The sequence below is a fragment of the Ceratotherium simum genome, chromosome 19, assembly GCF_057802395.1.
Source record: "Ceratotherium simum simum isolate JZ-2026a chromosome 19, ASM5780239v1, whole genome shotgun sequence".
Taxonomy (NCBI): Eukaryota; Metazoa; Chordata; class Mammalia; order Perissodactyla; family Rhinocerotidae; genus Ceratotherium; species Ceratotherium simum.
The window spans coordinates 38,843,801-38,864,946 of NC_141918.1; the positions used below are offsets into that span (position 1 = coordinate 38,843,801).

At 40.5% G+C, this 21,146-nt stretch overlaps 1 protein-coding gene across 2 annotated transcripts in view; it reads left to right on the plus strand.

Moving 5' to 3' along the window:
* The first annotated feature begins 1,379 nt into the window (after nucleotides 1–1,379).
* The window catches only part of DCBLD1 (discoidin, CUB and LCCL domain containing 1), a 62,163-nt gene continuing 42,396 nt past the window's right edge, over nucleotides 1,380–21,146 (plus strand). For both annotated transcript variants that reach the window (XM_087444031.1, XM_087444032.1), the window contains exon 1: nucleotides 1,380–1,647. In XM_087444031.1, coding sequence (XP_087300157.1) covers nucleotides 1,395–1,647 — 253 coding nt within the window. In that variant the 5' untranslated portion in view covers nucleotides 1,380–1,394. The remainder of the gene's footprint in view (nucleotides 1,648–21,146) is intronic.

Sequence of the window (21,146 nt, forward strand, 5' to 3'; positions counted from 1 at the left end):
CAAAGCCCCAAAGAAAAATCTGTTTGAAATTTTAACAGCGTTTTTATTTAGCTAAAAAGTAGAGAGGAAAAAAGGAATGCATGTGTGAACGGAGTCTGTCTGGGTATCCAAAGAGCACGTAATGGGCCAATGTTGGACCTCTCCGTTGTTTCCTCCCCGCCTGCAATACTTCCCCGTCTCCGCACCTGCAGGTGTAACTGTGGCTGCGCGGTCCCCAGGAAACCTGCGGGGCGCCGGCTGGTATTGCGAAGGTTACGGCAGCACGCGGAGGAAGCCCGGGAGAACTGCACGCGGACCAGAGACCTCAGAGAGTCTTTAAAATACGTAATTAACGTGTCCTCGTTCGTTTCCACTGCCATTCCCGCTTCAACTACTCCGTAGTAGCCTTGCAATTCTCCATCTTTCAACTTGCCCTCCGCCAAGCCCTTCTCCACACCCCCAGAGAATCAGATTGTGTCGCTCCTCCGCCTGGAACCTTCGGTGCTGCTCATTGCTCCGAGGATCAAGTTAAACATCCCTCATGTGGCCTTCCAGACCCTCCACGTTCCGGCTCCTGCTCGGTGCTTGGGCTTCCACCTCTGGCCACGCACCCAGCTGTTCACCGTGCTCCAGCCACCCTGGCCCTTTCCTCCCCCAGCTCCTTTACACACCGTGTCTGTTCTCCTGACCCTCGCCTTCTCCTCTCCCAAGTCCCACTCACTCGCCGAGGCTCAGCTTAGACGCCACTTTTAAAGTGAGGCCTTTCCTGGCTGATTCCGCACCCCCACCCCCACCCCGCGGTCTCCTCCCTCGCCATCTAAATAGATCTCCTAAATGTGCTCCACGAGTATTCTTCATATTACCGATTGCAATTTGCGTTACATACTTGCCTGAATATTTTTAACGTCTGCAAGAGCCACAAGGGTTTAGCACTGTGCCGGGCAGGCACACTGCTGGAACTTAATAACTTTTGAATGAATGCATGGAGGGACTTGAATTGGATCTTAATTGTCACCATCATAAGATTTCGAGTTGCCCAGTGCTGCTATCACGAACATGCCCACCCCTGTAGGGCTGGCAAAGCCCTGGAGGAGAGGAGCCTTTCTGGCGCGCCCAGCGCGCGCTCAGGCACTCCGGGGAGGATCCGGGAACAGCGCGGCTCCAGGCAGGTCTCACGGCCAGGTGTCCTCCTGGCTCCCAGGTTCACGTGCACTGGGGGAGGAGGGGCGGAGGAAGAGGACAGAGTGAATCAGCGAGCGCCGGGTACCTAGCAGGGACCGCGGGCGGCGCCCGGTACGCCTCCGGCCTCGCGCCGCCGCCCGGGAGCGCGACTTCCTCCTTTGGGGGCCGGCGCGCGGGACAAGGCGGGGCGGGGAAGGAGACGCCCCCGCCGGGCTGGGCCCGGGGCCGCCCCAATGGGATTCGGTGCCGGGCCGCGGCTGCGCCCAGTCCCCGCGCCGCGCTCGGCCGCGGAGGAGGCGGCCGGGCCCGGGCAGCGGCGGCGCTGCGCCCGCCAAGGGGAGGCCGAGCCTGCCAAGCTGGCGCGCGGTGGGGCCATGGTGGCCGGCGCCCGCGGCGGACGCGCGCTGGCGGGGGCGGCCGGCCGCGGCCTGCTGGCCCTGCTGCTGGTGGTGTCCGCCCCGCTCGGGCTGCAGGCGGAGGAGCCGGGTGAGTGGAGCGCGTCCGGCGGGCGGGGCCTGGAGGGACCGAGCGCGGGAGGAAGTCGGGGTCGCCGCCCGCAGCCGGCGGAGTCCCTCTCTATCTGGCCGACGGCGGCTGGAGCGTAAAATAAGTTACTGCATTTGGATCACCCCCCCGCCACACTCCTTCCTTCCCCCCTAAACGAGAGAATCAACTTGGCGTCTCCCCACTTGCTCTCTTCGCTGCCGCGCAGCCCCACTCAGTTTCCAGACTTCCCGACTCTCCGGCCCCAGAGAAGTGACATGGCCCAGGGGTTGCGCGCTGACGACCCCTGCCGCCTTAGGGGAGTCGTGTGCGGGGACGCTTCTCTCAGACCTCCTTTTGCAGCTGCCCGGCAGTTGGGCGGCCGGGCCCTCCCTGTCGCCTATGCTCCCCGCGCGACCGGGATCCCAGCGTGTGCGTTTGCGGCTTGTGCGGCGTGGTTGGCAATGTTTCCCGGGTTGGCCTGGGAAGCCGGCGGGCCGACCTTACCAGCGTGCTGCCTGCGCTCCAAGTTGGAATCCTGTGGCTCGGCTCCTTCTCGGGTGTTTGAGCGAGTCGACTCCCGACGAGGCTGGTCTTTCTCTGCACCTGGTCCTTGGCTTCAGGTTGGAGCTAATGAACCCGCAACCGAGTTTACCTCTGCATATCCACGGGATTAAAGCAGAAAACTGTTTTACCAGCCTAAGAAATCCTTGTTAATTAGGTCTTTATTGATAGCAAGGGGAAGCTTTCTGCGCACTTCTTCGGTTCTTGTTTCTGTCCTCCCCTACTTCTGCCCTTGTACAACTGAGATTATTTAGTGGCAGCGAATCTATCCAGTATAGTTTGACAGCTCCCCCACACCCACCCTCACTCTGTGTTTTCTAATGAGACAAACTAAACCAAATGCTGGTATTTTTTTTTTTTTCACTGAACCGCGTATCCATTCCCAGTATGAAACATTGATACTCAAGATGTTGGTAGTGGTTCTTAAGTTACCAATTTGTTCAAAAAAAAAAAAAAACACCAAAGTTTAGACAAAATATGTCTTCGCACTGTAGCAGAATACTAGGCATATTGTAAAATTTTAATAAATGTGCACGCTTTTGTTGACTAAGTAGGATTTTGTTTATGTGTTAAGCATTGAAAAATGTTTCTGAAGTCACTGTTTGAAGATACACCTTTAATACTGCACATCTGTGACTCGGTCCAACAATATGTCCCTGTACTAATCTGGCCAAAGCTGTCCCCCATCTTTCCAAATGAAGTTTCAGATGTTATGTGTCAGTCAGGATATTAACTGGGTGCTCTGTAGAGCAGTTCTCCGGGAACAAGTGTGGTTGATTCGATTCTTATTAAGCTTCACAATTAAGACTTTATTGCAGTTGACTATTGGAAGAAGATGTCATTTGAGTTTCCATGAAACATCCTATATATTTAGGATGTTAAAAGAACCGATAAAGGTATTCAATCACACAAAAAAGTAAAACTTAGATTTGGGACATTTACTGGAAAAAAATCTCCTAGAAACTCCAGTTCTGATACCTCTTGAGTGAAGAGGCATAATCAGTGATTTTTGAGTATTTTTCACAATTAGCTCTTTGACACTTCTTTTTCAAGTTTCCATAAATTTAAGCATGCACACCTGTTTTAGGTCTTGAGATATGCTACTGGCTATGTAGTTTGATGGTGGTCCTAAGTGATATTAGTGCTCTTGGTGTTTAGAAGATAAGAGGGCAGCCTTAGCACAATAGTCTGTTTTTGGTGAGAAGACACCATTTATTACATTTTACCTTCATTGTTCTTGGACTAAGAACACCTTAGTCTGATGCTTCAGCCTAACTTGCCTGATCACTGCTCTTTCCGGAACTTTTATAAAGCCCCAGCCCCATACTGTGAATCAGAATTTCCAATGGGTGGGGCCTGGGAATATGCACTTTTGAAAGGTTTCCCCAGGTAATGCTGATTCAAATCAGTTTTGAAATGGTGGAAACATTTTATAATGTTAGGGTCATAATAAAGTGCTACCATCGGTGTCATAGACAATTTAATATTAGACTTTTATTTGTTGTGTTATGTTTCAGGAAATAAATGTGATAATCTGAATATTTATAAGCCAAGTCAATTAAATTATTCAAATTTTTTATGTCAGATTCTGGTGACCCCACGAAGCTATACTGGTTCCTTTGTAGGGCTGCTGCTTGCCTATCTGGTGTTTTGCACTTATAAGAAAAAAGGGTCTACCCCTCCTAGTGTTCATAGCCTGGCAGGCACTAGGGCTTAATGAGCAGAGTTTCGGTTGTTTTCTATCCCTTCTTATGCTGTGCTTCTCTGGACCCGCTTAACTAAAGTTAGATATTCACACAGATTGTTTCACATGACTTTTGACCTTACATAATTTCACATGTAATTTGATGATTAGTATTGATTCAATTTGTATACATCCATAGGCTTGGACTTAGGTCTTATTACCTTGATTATGTTTTGTAGCATAAAATACCCTTAATTCTTGTGATGAATTTGTGCTGACTACATATCCCTGACTCTCTCTTCACCAAAATACTCGGAAATGGATATTAAAGATTTCCTCCTTGTGATTTAAGTGTTAGTGAAGAATAAAAATAAACAGTTAATTCCTGAGGAAACTTCTAAGCATAGAATTGGATACTGAAAAATTGCTTTAAAAACTCTGCCCAATTCTAATTTGTTGCTATTGGAAGGTCTCTTCTTAAGTCATCACTCCTGTATATTTGGTTGGACATAGGACAGCTGATATCTGATGTTTTGGGTGAGAGGCCTTTTAAAAAGTAAGCACAAGTGTATTCTGGCACCTTCTACATCAGTGTATGCGCTCGTCCCCGACTTGCCCTCATCTCGAAGGTCTGGGATTCAGTCAGCCCTGGAGACCGTGAGTTCCTGAAGACAGCAACTGGGGTTGTCTTGATCATCACAGCACCTGACCAAGGTGCTCAATTAATGTTTTTTGAGCTGGACTGAACAATGTCTTTGGGTTTAGGAGATGTTTTCAAATTATTTCCTAATTAGTGGAAACCAAGTAATAAAGAGTCTATGGAAGTTCTTTATGAAGGTACACCTGGTGCTTTCACTAATTAATTTTGTGTAGCAAACCCAGCTCTCTTGGCGTGCGTATTTTCTATATGTAAGGATGCCTTTTAAATGAAAGGACAGCAGGAAGGAGGGAACATGCCAGCAGAACAGTATGTACCATATCTTTTGGCTGTAGTAGATGTAGCTTGTAACACTCTGAAACACTAAGATATACTATATATATCAGAAAAGAAAGAAGTTATGTTAAAGGATTCATTAAACAAATCAAAGGATGTTATTAAAGCAGGATTTGAACTCTGAATAGTGTCCCAAATGGTATTTATTAACTTTTCAAAAGTTGAACCCTTTAACCCTGTGGTACTGAAACAGACTTGAAAATCATATTAAAAAAACCACAACTTGGAAATAAGCAAGACATCTGACATTTATAAGGAATTATGTTTTTATTTTTAAGATGCATGGGGAAATTAAATTAATTGCAACATTTAGCAAAGGTTTTAGTTATGTTAAGACAGGAAAAAAAGAAAAAAAACTTGTTCAGGGAACTATTTCCTATAGTTTTGGACTTATTGCTCTGTGTGTCCTAAAGCATAAAGTCATCTCTATACATATTAGAGCAGCCGGTTGTTTTACATTTTTAAGGAGATAATACACATAACCTATCTGGAATTGCATTTTGCACATAGTAAGAGATCAATAATTGCCAGCCCTCTTATTATTCATTACTGTTTATTACTGTTAATTTGACAAATATGGGGTCCCCTTTGTCCCGTTCCCCCCCCCCCCCACTGCCTCTTGGACCTCTTTACCTACCATGCTTGCTCATACTGCCTGCCATACTGGCTTTGTTGCTATTTCTCAAAGGTATCAGGCAGTCTTCTACCTCAGAGCCTTTGCATGTGCTGTTCCCTCTGCCTGGAATAGTCTTGCCCCAATAGCCACGGGACTTCCTCCTCCTTCAGTCTTTGTTCAGATGTTGCCTTCTCTGGGAGAATTGCTCTAACCACTTGTAACCCTCTTACCATCCCTAGAACTCCACATTTGCCTTCCCTGCTGTCAGTTTTCTCTAGAGCATTTACAATCTTCCTACAGAGTATATAATTTACACTTTAATTTATCTGTCTTCCCCCTATGAAAATATAAGGTCCATGAGGAGCTTTGTGCCTCGAACAGTGGTCAGCACATGATGGGTGCTCAAGAGGGGATGGGTGCTCTGCGAGGATGGAGGGAGAAGCAGTGAAAATACAGTTCCTGCTCTGCTGTGAAAGACTCAGAGCTGACTCTAGTTGAGAATCAGAGTGATGAAACTGTATGTCTAATCCAACTGTTGTTTGTAAATAAAAAGTCTGAAAATTTCATGAATTTAAAGTAGAAGAACACTTTCTGGTACATTCGAAGTCTGGCATTGAGGATGAAAGGAAAAATATTGCCAGACTTTCAGATTTTTTTTCATTAGACGATGGAGTAATTTTGCCTTTTTGCAACTGGAGAGTCATGTTGATGTCATCCTCCAGATGTTCATTCTCTGTATATGAAAAAATAGTTGTTTGCCTTGGGGGTGGGGGAGTGGGAGAGACTTAACTGATGAGAAAAAAACCACATGGCGATTGCTAACCCAATGTGGAAATAAATTCTGTGAGCCTCAGTGTGCTGAATCCAGAACCAACTGCCAAACTTGCCTTTCAGTGGGAATTGAAGAGGAGAGTTTTTTGGGGGGGAAAGGAGGGAGAAAAGTGAGGGGAGAGTTTAAGATCCACGAGAGCAGGGATGAAATGGAACCTTTATATTCACCACCAGCACCCGGTATGGGGCCTGGCTGATCACCGGCTCCAGATAACTGTTCCCTGAGAATGCTATGGCTGAGTTTGACAGAACGTGGTGCAGGGTAATATTCACTAAATTGTTTTAAACAAGAATTGCATACATGACTACTGTGACGTCTTAAGAAACACTATGCGTATGTTCAAGAAAACAGGTAAATTCAACTCTGAAAAGGAGTTGGGGATCTCTGAGACTCCTTTATAGGCAACTCCAGGAAAGCTGCCATGAGCTAGGTGCTGGCAGTCTTAAGAATAGAGGAGCAGGTGGGGTACCAGTTTGCACCAGGTGCATCAGTGGCCCCTATGATCTGCAGATGCTTGAACATTGAGGGCATCAGGGGCCTATTTCGCCTTGAAGATCATTTGGGAACAGTGTTTCGGCATTTGTGACATTAGCACTGTGTTAAAGCCATGTTGTCATGTATGCCTTGACTGTTTATTGCCATTTCTACTCAATCTATTAATCTAGTTTTTATGAACTATCTCCTTGGGAGCTATATGCTATGTGAAAGTATACCCGATATTTGCAGAAATGTCTTTGTCTTGTATATGCTTGCATATGGTAATTTTAGGTTAGGTGGATTTTTTTTGTAGGCAAAGGTGCAAAGAATAACATTGAAACTAGGTAACAGCTAAGTGGTTCCGTGTTACCCAATCCCTCCCTTTTTATAAAGCTACCTGGAGCCTTTTTTAAAAAAAGAATAAATTTCTCTTAGGATGGGGCTTTCTCTCCTGACTACCTTCCCAAAGATCTTCCCTAATGCCTACAAGGCAGAATAAGGCAGAATAGTTGTGGAATGAAGCAGGGTATTGATAACTAATATTGTACCAATATATCATAATCCTGCAAGGAAGGTGTTACACAGAACCACTAAGGACATGTTTTTGGTGTGTGCATGCACACACACAGAAATATATATCCCCACAACAAATACACATGTACACACACACACAGAAACTTATATACTGTATACTATTTGTTTTTACTAAATATTAGATAAACAAAATTATATATATAAAATACATGGGGGCCTGCCCTGTGGCGTAATGGTTGAGTTCAGTGCGCTCTGCTTCGGCAGCCCAGGTTTGCGGGTTTGTATCTCGGGCACAGACCTACACCACCTGTCAGTCACGCTGTGGCGGTGACCTAGATACAAAATAGAGGAAGACTGGCAGCAGGTGTTAGCTCAGGGCGAATCTTCCTCAGCCAAAAAAAAAAACAAAAAAAAAATTGAGTAAGTTATAAAGTACAACAATAAAACTAATACCTGGATACTCCGCTACCTAGCCGCTACAGGCTTTATATCCTGCTTTTTTTTAACTTAACATTTTATTAAAAGCTTTTTACCATACTATTTGGAAAAAAGTTCCAAGTTTATATTTATTTTTAGACTTAGCCTTCAGGTAAACCAAGAACTCATTTTCAAGTCATTTATTGCTGCTGAGGAATATCTGGTGGGAAAGTGGGGTTTTTGTCTTGGCCGATCAGCTGTGAGTCTTGTTAAGATTCTTATCTTTTGTGTGATTCAAATAACTCTTCCTTGCTTATGAAGTCAGAAGTAATTTGCTTGTCCATACTTTATTTGGGAAAAGTATCTAAGTTTAACTTTAAATATACTAAGTATCAGAGTGGTAAGGTGTAGTATTCCCTGGTCCTTCCTGGATGAGATTCTTAATTTACACTTAAAGGGGTCAACCTTGTCAATGCTTAGACTATTTAGAGTTTATCTTTAGTGAGAACCACATTTGTTTTTATATTCAGCATTTTCCAACTCAGATTACAACCACTATTGTAGCTTTTTTATTCACTGTCCAACATATTTACATTTTACTAGATGAGAAAAGAATACGGTCTTTCTTTTCTTTCATCTCAAAATTAAAATCCTTGGAAACTAGTATTATGTGGCTCTATTTCATGACGGAGTGTGTTTCATGGATGTGCCTAAAGGTTGTGTGTAAATGATTTTTGTGGAGCACTCTATTCTTGAAAAAAGGTAAAGAAAATAAACTATTGTTTCTGACAAAAAACAAGGCCAACCAATATTAAAAGTCATAAAGTCCAGTTAAATTTGAATTACTAGTGCATAAAATTTTCTATAGGGAACATATGTAAACATCTCCATTGGTCTCAATTTTTAAATGGCTGAGTGGATTTAATTCAGCCTTTTTATTGCTTTTCACAAAAGCAAGTTCACCTCAGATTGAAAAGTGGTTAATTTCAGCCCAAAGGAGGAAATTTTAAGGCTTAATAGCCCTTGAGACCACTGGACATGAGGTCTGTTTATTGAATTGCTCCCACTCCAACGAGTTTAGAATGGAGGATGCTTATTTTGAGAATTACACGGACCAAGATTTGCCTTTTTTTTTCCTGCCTCCAGAAAGCCACTGCTTTCCCAAGAGATTAAAATTGAAGATAGCCTAACTCTACAGAAAGAGAAATGGCCCTGTACCTATTGTCACTGCTAGCTCAAAAGGGTCTAAAAATCTTTGAGACTCTCTTGCATTTTGGGTAGGAAATTCTTTTTTTTTTTTTTCATCTTCTTTCTTCTTCTTTTTCCTTTTCATCCTCTTTGCTACAGTTGCTGTGCTAAATTATTAACATCTTAACAGACACATTGTTTTTCCCCTGAGGTATTTAAAATATGTTAAAGATTTCATGACATTTCTCCCCTCAATATTTCATTTGTATCTCTAGACGTTTTTGTACATAACCAAAATGCCGTGAGCACACCTAAAATTATTAATAGTAATATATTAATATCCTCTAATACTCAATTCCTAGTCAAATTTCCCCAGTTAACCTAAACATGTCTTTTTACCATTGCTTTGTTCGAACAAGGATCCAAAGTCTGTTACACGTTATAGTTAGTTATTATGTCTCTTAAGTTACTTTTACTCTACCCCTGACCCCTGCCCAAGTAACTTTTATTTTCCTACACGAAAATCAGTTCAGTTGTCCTGTGACACAGCTGACATGCTAAATTGGACTGACTGCTTCTGAGTGGTGTGTCTTTTACTTGGGGCACTGTCCCCTGTATTTCTGTATAAACCTGAAGTTAGACCTAAAGACTTGATTAGAGTCAGGCTAAGTGTTTTTGGTGAAAAGTACCTTAAAGGTGCCATGTACTGCTAATTGTATCACAAGATGCATATGCTATTATTGTTATTATTGCCCCACTTTTGATAATGCTAAGAATTATCAGTGACTTCATGGAATGACAACTTGATCCCTGCATTATAAAGTTGCCTTTTCCCCTTATGACCTGCAAATAATCTGTGGGATTATAGCCTCTCACTCCGTAAAACTACGCTTCCCCATCAACATTTCCCTCAATGGTTTAAATATCCATTGATCATTGTTGCTTGTCCAGTCAGGTGTTTTTATGTAAATAAAATTTTAAAAACCTTCTCTTCATATATATTTTGATTTATCAAATGGCTTTTTGCATCTAATTTAATCCCAACAGTTCTGAGAGCTATTGAGGGAACTGAGATTCAGAGAGATTGAATCCTTTACCCCAGGCACATTCACTTTCTGTGTCCAAAGTGGGATGCAGGCACATGTCCTACATTCCAGATGCCTTAGGATAGTCTCCTGCCCGTCGTCTTCAAGGGAAGCTCATGTCCAGGGGAGAGCAAGTTAAAGAAAAGAAGTCTTGGAGGAACATAATTTCAGGGGGTTATTTATGCAATAAAGTTTTAAGTTAATAGTCTTCGGTTTCTCTTAGAGGTGATCACATTTCCCACAGAAATATTAAGACTTTTTCAAATCCCAATTAATAGCTATCGATGTGCTTTTATCTCATTGTGATAAATTTAGCAGTGCAGGATGCGGAATGCGCAAAGGCAGTACAATTTTCAGGACTGTGCAATGTGATTTGACTTTTATTAGGTTTATTTTCTCTCTCTCAGCTCTTATGTTTTATACCTCAGTAGATGTATGATAAGATGCCATCTCTCTCCCAATTGAGATTTGCTATTTTCTGGTCAGTAAACATTGATTGCCTTTTCCTTATTTATGGTGCACACACGTATGTTCTCACAAACCTTCTTGTCTTATTTCTTTGTGTATCTTCTACCGTATGCTCAAATAATTCCTAAATTGAAACTCTTGTCCAGGTGTCAGAAATGTCACCCTGCCTCAAATATAGATCCTGAAATTTATTATTGCCTGTCTTGGACTTATAAATGAAATCTTGAATGAAAATAAATGTCTGCGGGGCCGGCCCTGTGGCTTGGTGGTTAAGTGCGCGCGCTGCGATGCTGGTGGCCCGGGTTCGGATCCCGGGTGCGCATCGAGGCACCACTTCTCCGTTCATCCTGAGGCCGAGTCCCACATACAACAACTAGAAGGATGTGCAGCTACGACACACAACTATCCACTGGGGCTTTGGGAAAAATAAAATAAATAAAATCTTTAAATGTCTGCGAATTGAAAATATATAATGTGTTCCAATTGTAGGAATAGATAATAAAATAAAACCATGCAAAACTAATATCTCAAGAATTTTTCATTTTTAAAAAGATTCACTGCAAGATCCCTATTAATAACGAGGGCTCTTTAAGTCTCATGCTACTCAGGGTATATATATCTCACAGGGACCAGCAGAATAGTCATTATCAAGAGTGTTTTGGACATGCAGGATTTCCAGGCCCTGTATATTAACAAGATCCCCAGGCGACTGGTGTGCCCACTAAGGTTTGAGAAGCAGCATTTTAATCCACTGAAACCTCCATTTACAAAGCACCTTTTAGGAGCCACAATGGCGCTAAGCCAAGTGAACAACCTATGTTGGAGGTAAAAGAGTCCCCTCTCATTAGACTATTCCCATAATAGTCTAGTAAAAAGTGCTACTTAAATAATTAAAAAGAGAGAGTGATGGAGTTTCTCAAATCATAAGTTTTATAAGAAACCATGAATTAAACATGGCTATTTTCCTCATGTTAATTTTCAGACAAAAGGAGGAGGACTATAAATAAATAACTGTAATGTGAGTTTTAATATCCATTGTGCTGCTCATCTGTAGTGTGAGCTTGGACAATGTCTTAAATCTCTCTGCCTCCGTTTCCTCACCCCTAAGATGGGTGACCTCAGCAATCGCAGCCTTAGAGTGCAGTGATTGAGTTCCATGGTCTCTGGAGTCAGAAAGGCAAGGTTCAGATGCCAACTCAGCCACCTGGGCTAAGTTACTCAGCATCTCAGAGCCTCAACTTCTTCACACACAGCAGGAATAATAGGAGGAACATGTGAGGAAGGAGGGGTGTCGTGGGCTTCGATTGCGCTGTATTGGAAATATCCTAACTTATAAGCTATGGGGTACATTCTTGGATGTTTCAGATATTCCTCTGTATATATGTCTGTCTGTATGTGTGTGTTTTATGAAATGTTTCATAATTTTTAAGAAGGGAACTAATAATATCATCTATCAAATATGACTGTCATGAAGATAAAATAAGATAATATAGAGTCCCTTAGAACACTCTGTATCTGTCACCTTTTATGATAAATGCTTGGTAAAGGCTAAGTATTAGTAAGAGCCCTTTCACAATTAATTTTATGATTTTTTTCCTGTTCCAATAACTTTTTGGTTCCTATTGATTTTTTGAAAACTATGTCTGTGAAAGTAAAAACATATGTGTGTGTGAGAGAGAGCAGTGTTTACAGTTTTAACTTCTAAAACTCAGATGAACTTTGTCTGTACTTGGTAATACTGGAATTTTTGGACCCCAGAGAGAAAAGTTAGTATCCAGTTACACCTTATCTGAATATTGGCAATAGGCATGTTTAACATGGAACCAAGGTTAGAAAATCTAGCACGTTGTAGAGACAGGAAAGATTTCTCATGTTTCTTCCCCACTTCAGCGTTTGCAGCTCTCACATCACATCAACATCCTGACATTATTAGTAAAGGTCGACAGCCACTTTTCTCCAACTTCCTTATCCCGACCATCTATTCACCAGAGATAAAACAATTGCCTTAGATGTTTTTGCTGCAGAAACAAGATTTTTCTTCACATTTTCATCTGTGAAATTAAGAAACTTCTCTCAAACAATGTGTCCAGTTTGTTGCCAGTTCTCCCAAAGAACCTGTAACTTAATAACAACCATGGGAAAAGTCTTGCTTTTGAATATCAGAGTCACATATTACAATTTCAGTATCATTTTTAGAACTCTAAAGGCCAAAATCCACTTCTCCACATCTGATCTTTAATCCCAGAAGCCCCGTTATGGGATCTCTCCGTGTGTCCCACTTTTGAGAGCCTACCCCAGGAGTCGGCCAGTGTGTCCCATGGAACAATACTCCCAGGAGATGCCCATTGAGGAAAGAGTTCCCTGGCAATGTTACAGACTGCGTCCTCTGTTAGAGCTTCACTGTGCACTGCAAGGGCTTTGTTGTGTCCTGTGATGAAGAAAAAGCTGGGATTATGCAAGCTTATTTCCCTTGCAACTCTTTTTTGGAGATGAAGGCTTGACTCCTTAAAAACCTCCTAAGGACTTAGAAATCCACAGTGCCCACTTTGGGAGATGCTAACCTAGCAGTTAGTGGGCCCTGGATAAATATTGGGGGATGCATTCCAATTAGACTTTCCAGCAATTTAGAGTACTTGACACACACAGCCTCATTCATCTTTACCACACTCAGTTATGGTTGGTCATTTTAAAGATGAGGAAAATTGATGCACACAAAATGGTAACTTCTTAAGATCATAGAGCCAATGTGTGATGGAATTTGGATGAAGTCAGCTAATTCAAAGCAATATTCTTGATACTTTAATATGTGTAGTATTTTTAAATAAAAATATAGCAATTAAAATATATTGAATTATTGCTATATGCTAGCCTCTGTGCTCAATACTTTACTAGCATTATCTCATTTCATGCTCATGATGACCCTGTGAGTTGGGCAGTATCCTTGTCTCTTTTTTTTACAGATGATTGATTAAAGCTTGGAGAGGTAAAGGGATTTACTCAAGGCCACACAGCCAATACTGGGGAGAAACCCGGTGTTGTAACCATTGTACTCTGTCACCTCCCAAGTATGTGGAAATAATTTATGAAATTAGAAAAACGATAGGTGTGCAAACCCTCTTCTCCCACACCCACAACACTTTCAGTGGTCTTTTACTTTTTCTTAGGAATCACAAGACTGGAGAGTGACCAAGAATTATAGAGTTTTCGCTGGTTTCACTAATTGCACATTAAAGAATAGCGTTAAGCTAGGTTTTGAGATTTTTTCCCATTGGGCATAAGTGATGCTTTTTAATATGTTAACATTAAAATTATTGATGTTTTTGCACACTGATGGAAATAGTCTCACATTATGGAGGGAGTCTCAGATAGGACTGCTTGAAATGGTTTGTTTCATTTCCACGTATGCAAATTGACTTATTTTAAGTTATTCTTTTAGCTGATAGGAAACATTGTGTTGAGTGTTTACATGGAGAGACTTTTGACAATAAGACCATTGTGTTTCCTTTTATTTTACTTTCAAATGTCTTTCATCTACTGAGGCAAAAATATCATCTTCATTACATCATTAGTCATATCATTAGCATCTATTTTATCTGTGGTGAGAATAAGAGATTCTAAACAGTTTTGCAAAACTTCATCATGCGTTTCTAGTCTATAGCTGTGACTTTTTTCAGCATGGTATTATCCCCTGTCCTTTCAGGAAAACTAAAGATTTTGAATAACTGAAGTTTTATCATCAAAACATCGTATGTTTTACTCTTTGTATTGTCACATAGAATAAAAAGGCCCCTCGTCCCTTGTTTTTCCATTCCTTTCCAGGCAAACACACAAAGTAAAAAAGTTAAGCACAATTGGAGAAGAGCAAAGTTTATAAGAGAGGATGGCTGACAATGAAATTAGTAATACCTTGGGAAATCTGTTTGTCTCACCACTAGACAAAGAGCTCTGTAATAATTGCCAGCTCCCCTTTGTGGTTGAAAAGATTGTAATCATCAAGAACTCACTTGGTCTTAGACATGGGAAGAAGTTTTCTCACACCCACAGATGGATGATTGTGTATGGGTGAAACCTGTTGTAACTTGAATATTAGGAAGAGCAAGGACACAACTGTAAAGGAATCGTGTTTCTAGAAATGGTTTCACTCTTGTAATATTTTAGAGCCATGTTTCCCAAATTGCTCGTTTGACCCATTAGTAGGCAATAAAATCAATTCACTTGGCACAACCAGCATACTTTTAATTAAAAAATGGAATGAAATAGAATAGGAAATACCACAGTGCAGTACGTATAATAAAAAAAATTATAACATTAGACTTTTGTGTGTTATTTATGCATGTGTATGCATGTGTGCTTCCTTAGGTTATGATGAAAAATCTATAACTACGGGTCATAATAAAAAAAATTTGAAGGCTGCTGTCTTATTTTAGGGACTAGATAATAATTCATCTTAAAGGTATTTTTGCCATATTCATTTTACTTCATCCAAACAATTTTCCAGCAAGTGCAATTCAGTTAAAAGTTTTCTGCTAAAGCCTGAATTGTGCTTTGTAGTAGTGCAGAACTAAGTCCATATCAGGTATATCTTAATTTCACTTTTCTGTTAGTGGAACAGGATTTCTTATCAAAGGGAAATAGTCTTTTAAGGAAGTTATTGTTTTTCTTTCTTAGTGGGTGGAATTACAGTAGACTAAATAAATGGTTGACTCGTGTAGACAAGCATCTAAAGATTTGTTTTAAGCTTATTTAGAAAATACTTTGTATATCCCTACTTCTGGAATAGCTGATGTTAAAGGGTGAAAGGCAGAGGCATATCCATTTATTTCAGGTGTTTGGAAAACAGATATTGAGACCATATCTCTGTTTTTGAACCTGTCAGTTTATTCCGAGTGGTTACTTGTTAACATACCTCTCTCTCTCCTTGCCTGTGAGCTCCTTCAAGTGGGAACTACGTTATACAAAGTTCCTACTTGTTTGTTGAGTGAGGTGTTAATGACAGTTTGGGTGTATTAGTTTACAGAGACTTCTTCCAGTCTATACCTTAAGGCTAATGCTGAAAGTAGCCTTTAATGTTACAAAGAACATTAGGTGAATTTGGTATTTTTAATTATACTATTTTTCTGATTTACATATAATGTATTCATATTGTAGGAAATTTAGAAAATAAATGTATAAATAAAATGAAAATTGCTTGTAATCTCACGCCATAGAAATAAACACTTTAAACATTTTTTCCTTCATATCTATGTGTGTACTCTATATTCTGTTGTAAAATTAAATAGTCTTCTAAAATATGACCTTAGTTTTTCCTCAATATCACATTGCTTGGAGATACCATAGTTTGAATATTCTTTTCTAATTTAGATCATTTCCAAATGTCCAGAATTAAAATACTTCAATTTTGTGTAAAGATCACTTGGGGAGTTATAAAATATTGAGTACTTGCAGCTTTTCCAAAATCTCAACTTCATCTGTCAAGTTTTATTTTTGTAAGTTGTTTTGAGGAGGTGGTTGGTCAGTTGGTCAGTCTCACAAACCAGCTATAGTTCTGAGCAAACCCCAGGATTTAGGCCCATCATGGAGGGACCACCCTTCAAATATTCAAAGGAGCTTTCAGACTACAGAAAGGAGGAAATGATACATAGTTTAGTCATCATGTGCTTTGGCAATTAAATTACAGTTGAAAGGAAGAAAAAGATAAACATTGTGTGGTAGCCACTTTTGAAGAATAGACAAATTCCCCGTGGCGAAGCTTCCTCCTTCCCCCTTCTTTCCACGTCCGTCCGTCCGTCCATCCGTCCGTCCCCCCATCCACCTCCACTTTGATGTTAGGTAGGTGGCAGTTTAATGTAGCTGTCACCTCACACTACTGCACCACCGTGGCTTACTGCCCACCAGACCTCCCAGCCCCATGTGGAGCTTAATCGTAAAACCAAGGTTGTATTTTTTCCCCTTAAAGATTGACCTTTATTTCTTTTCATTTTAATTTTTTAAAAAACCTGGATGAGGAACCCTCCTCATCCAGCTACAACAACCATCAACATTTCCCCATCTTTTTTCATTTGTCCTGTTCTCTCCATTTTTTGCTGAAGAATTTTAAGGCAAATCCGAGACCTCACGTCATCATGTCATTTCAGCCCTACATATGTCAGTAGGCATCCCTAAAAAAAGATGTTTTCTTACCTAACCTCAATACCATTATCATACCTAATAAAATCAATAATACTTTCCTAATATCATTTAATTCCCAATTAGCCTTTTTTTTTTTTTTCTGCTGAGGAAGATTTGCCCTGAGCTAACATCTGTGCCAGTCTTCCTTTAATTTGTATGTGGGTTGCTACCACAGCGTGGCTGACAAATTGTGTAGGTCCGTGCCCAGGATCTGAACCTGTGAACCCCAGCCACCTAAGTGGAGTGCACTGAACTTAACCCCTATGCCACGGGGCCGGCCCTGCCAGTTATCTTTTTAAAATGGTTTTGTAAGGATGTTTTTTTAAATCAGGATCCAAACAAGATTCACTTGGTTGTTGTGGCTCTTCAGTTTCCTTTAATCTAAAATAAATACTTCTTTTATGCCTATTTATACAATTCATTGTTGAAGAGACTGGGTCAGTTGCACCTATAGTGTCACAGCCTGGATTCAGCCAATGGCTTCCTTGTGGTGTCAGTAAACTTGTGCCTCTACCCCTGCGTTTAATGTAGACTGAAGTTAGAACCAAAGGCTTGATGAGATTCAGAGTCATTATTGACTCACATATTTCGCTTTTTGGCAACAGTATTTTATAGGTGTTGGTGCGTAGAGCACATTTTTATCCTCTCAGGAGACACGTAATGTCTGGTTGTCTCATTTGTAGTCATGCTGAGATCCATCAGCGAATTTAAAAGGTGACACACCTGATACTTCTATTTTAAAGTTCTTCATCAACCTTCTACCCAATGACTTTCCATCTATTTGTAACCATTGCTGGAGTCGGTTACATCTTATGTGAGCTGTTCATTTTAGTAGAAGAATGTTGTGAAAGTATCTAAAGAGAGGTCAGATAGGACAGCAGTTCAGGTGATTTTCCAAGATTAAACAAAAATACACATGTGTTACAAAATCAAATAAAGAGGTGAGACAAAATCCTAGAGCCATTGCTGGATCATCTGGGAATTGTAGTCTGGGATCCACTGTGGGTTGAGTAGCCTTAAGGCAAGTCATATATATTTTGTTTTCTCCTCTGTAAACTGGGGCATATATCATGAACCTCTCTCAGATTCAACACCCCATGCTCCTTAGACAAATGTGAAAAACTTGGATAATGGGTTTGGTACACAGAGATTTCAGAATAAAAGTGGCCTCCTTTATTCATTATCATTTTATATAGATTTCTTCAATGCAAATTTGTATAAATACTTTAATTAAAAATAATTTAAATAGAAGAAGCATACAGAATAATCCAAATAGTATAGAAAAGTACAAAATAGAAAATAAAAGCCCCTTCCTTTTCACCCCCTGCCGGCCAAAGTTACCCAGATTGACAAATTTTTTTTTCCATTTTTTAATTAAGCTTTTTATTCTGAGATAACTGTAGGTCACCTGCAGTTGTAACAAACAGTACAGAGAGATGTACCCTTTACCTAGTTTCCCTCAATGATAACACATTGCAAAACTATCGTATAATATCACAACCAGGATATTGACATTGGTACACGAGATATGGAACATGAACTGATAGAGTTTTAAATATCTTTTGTCTTCTTCCTTGTCAATGATCCTTTTTTTTTTTAATTGAGGTCATATTGGTTTATAACAATGTGTAAATTTCAAGTGTACATCATCATATTTCAGTTTCTGTATAGACTTCTTAATTAGAGTTAGGCTGTGAGAATTAAGCTACCCCGGTGTTAGAATGAGGTCATGGGAATAGTCATGGGAAATTCTATTTGTCAGTTGCATGCATCTGCCTTATTCACTACATGATCTCGTAGGCATTTTCTCTCCCTAGCGGTTTTCCACTTTCCCCTTGGGCATATTCCTAGTCCTTTTTTTTTTTCCAGATTTATTGAGATAAAATTGACGTATGACATTGTGTAAGTTTAAGTCTACAACGTGTTGATTTTATACACTTATAGATTGCGAAATTATTACCACCGCAGTGTTAACTCAACACCTCCATCACCTCACATAATTACCATTTCTTTTTTGTGGTGAGAACATTTAAGATCTACTCTCTTAGCAACTTTTAAGTATATAATACACAATTGTTAACTATATCTAGTCCTTTGAAGTCATCAAAACTGTGGAAGAACAATAGGGTGAAAATTCCAATGTAGTTAATACCCATGGAATAAACAGTATATGAGTGCTTGCCACAGAAAACTCCACAAATAGTCTACTTCCATAGGCAAGAGTGGAATTGCAACATCTGATGACAGTTCACTTTTTAACAAATTAGGACTCAGCAGTTCTTTTCAGGTTCTTTGGCAGAACAAAGACTCATGGAGTTTCATTCTGATAGTTAATGGAAAAGGGAAATTTTTCTCAGGAGGCAGATCCCTCATGCAAAGTAGTGATGGGAGTGTTCAAGACTTAAACCTGCTCACATTCTGCCAGTATTGCTGGGTGAAATGAGTTTCCTCTTGGGCTTCAGAGTAGAAGTGATTGGAAAGAAGCATAATTACAGGGTTGAATAAAAGGGACACCCTGGGATTTTCCTTTGTCATGATATATCACTGAAATAAAATTTAGAATACAATAATCATGTGTAGGTTGATTCACATATAATTGCTCCTCATTTTATTTAGCTGTGTTTTCTGGAAAAAGTTTTCACTTTCTCTTCTCTTACTGAAGGAGAATTTCTTAGTACTAAGAAAAGGGGCATTTAAATGTTTGACCAGGCGATGTCTTGATGGCTTAAAGGGGGTTAGTTATATGTATATTTATATGCGTAATTGTTTGTACACGAGGTACCCTAGGATTGCTCTATCGGAGTCGTCAAAATCAATGCCTCCAAAGGTGGGGTAGGTCATAGAAATGAGTGACAAGGACCTGATGGGGAGCTAGGGCGTTTGTCTCCCTTAAAGGGTCAGCCACCATATGCTAGCCCTGTGAGAATGCCTGCTGGTATAGTTGCCATATCTACCAGTTTTCAAGAGAAATTGTAAATTGGATTTTTTAAATTAAAGCCTTTAAAAGCAGGCAAATAATTCAAATTTTAAATAAAAACCCTGGGCACTATGTGCTTCTGCACCACATGCTTCACTCTAGTATAATTTTCATTTACTTCTCAACAATTTTGTACCTGCTGCCAGACAGCCCAAGGAATAGAGCTATCACCTAAAACTTAACCAAACAACCTTTGCCCTCAAACCTGCTCACTGTCTGGGCTTCTCTTTCTATCTATATTAGCCTCAGTGTTCCAATCATTTCTGGACTCAAAATCTCAGTTTTTTTCCTCCTCTTGTCTTTCCTGCTATAATTAGCCAAAACCTGAGTCTGTTGATATTCTTCTTGTGAATTTCCCTGTTTTTCTTTCCCATTCCTCCCATTCCACCTACCCCAGTCCTAGCCCTCCTACTGCTCTTCTGATCCAGATTCTCCCCACAGTGTAGTTCCTGGAGCATTACCCAACCAGGTTGATCATCTTTTTCAATCATCTTTTACTTCTTTCATTATCTTCCTTTTCAAAAACTTCTATGGGTCCCTATGGCCTATCATATAAATTCCACAACTTCTTCTGCAGATCTCAAGGTTTCATGGTAGTTTTATCTGAACCATCTCTAACCCATTGCTTCTTAAGTCAACTCTCCTCCTCCAATCCTACCTCCTGGCCCGGGCTGCCGAAACCTTGTGGGAGTTTCTGGATAATGGGTGCATCCTTTCCCTAGACCTTGTCTGCTGAGATGGGGTAGATTCTGGAGTTCTTTTTGTTGACTAGGTCTCCATTATCATTTGGGCTGCAAACTTCAGGGCAAGAAGAAAGAAGAATGAACGAATCTCCAGGTGAATCCTCCTCTAACTTTGGAAGAGGCCGGAGGAGGAAGAAGGCTGGCTGCCTTGGGCTTCAGATTCCCAGTATGCCCAAGTTGGGGCTTCTCCATGGAAGACTTTGGGATGGAGAGACCTTCTTTTACTACCTCAGAGAGTTCTTCTCCAACTTATTTCTGCTTTATCTCCCTCCAGCTAAGGCCCAAAATTCTTGCTTTGTTTATGTGAAGCCATACTAACCACAGGCATTTTATGATCTTGATGCAGCATATGCTTATTTACCCTGCAGCCCACCCAACTGTGCATGCCATCGGATATTTGTGTGGTTAACTTGGTCTTTTTAAGCTACTGGAGCAACTTGTTGGTCGATTGATGAACTTCCCTATTCAGAAAAATCTTAAGGAAATTTTTTGTTTTAGTGAAGTGTTGATAATTCGCTGAAATAGATTTTCTGTGCATTCCTCAGCAGTTTGTTTAAGCTCCTGATATGGCACATAGCACTAATATTATAATTATTCGAACATGTGGCTATCTCCAATTTTACTCTGAGTTCTATGAAGCAACGACTGCTGCTTTTATGTGTCTCCAATGGTACTGTGTCTGGTATGTGGCAAGCACTTAATACAGTAGATTCTTGATGCTCTTCTATGATACATTCTGAGTCTATCAGGAACCT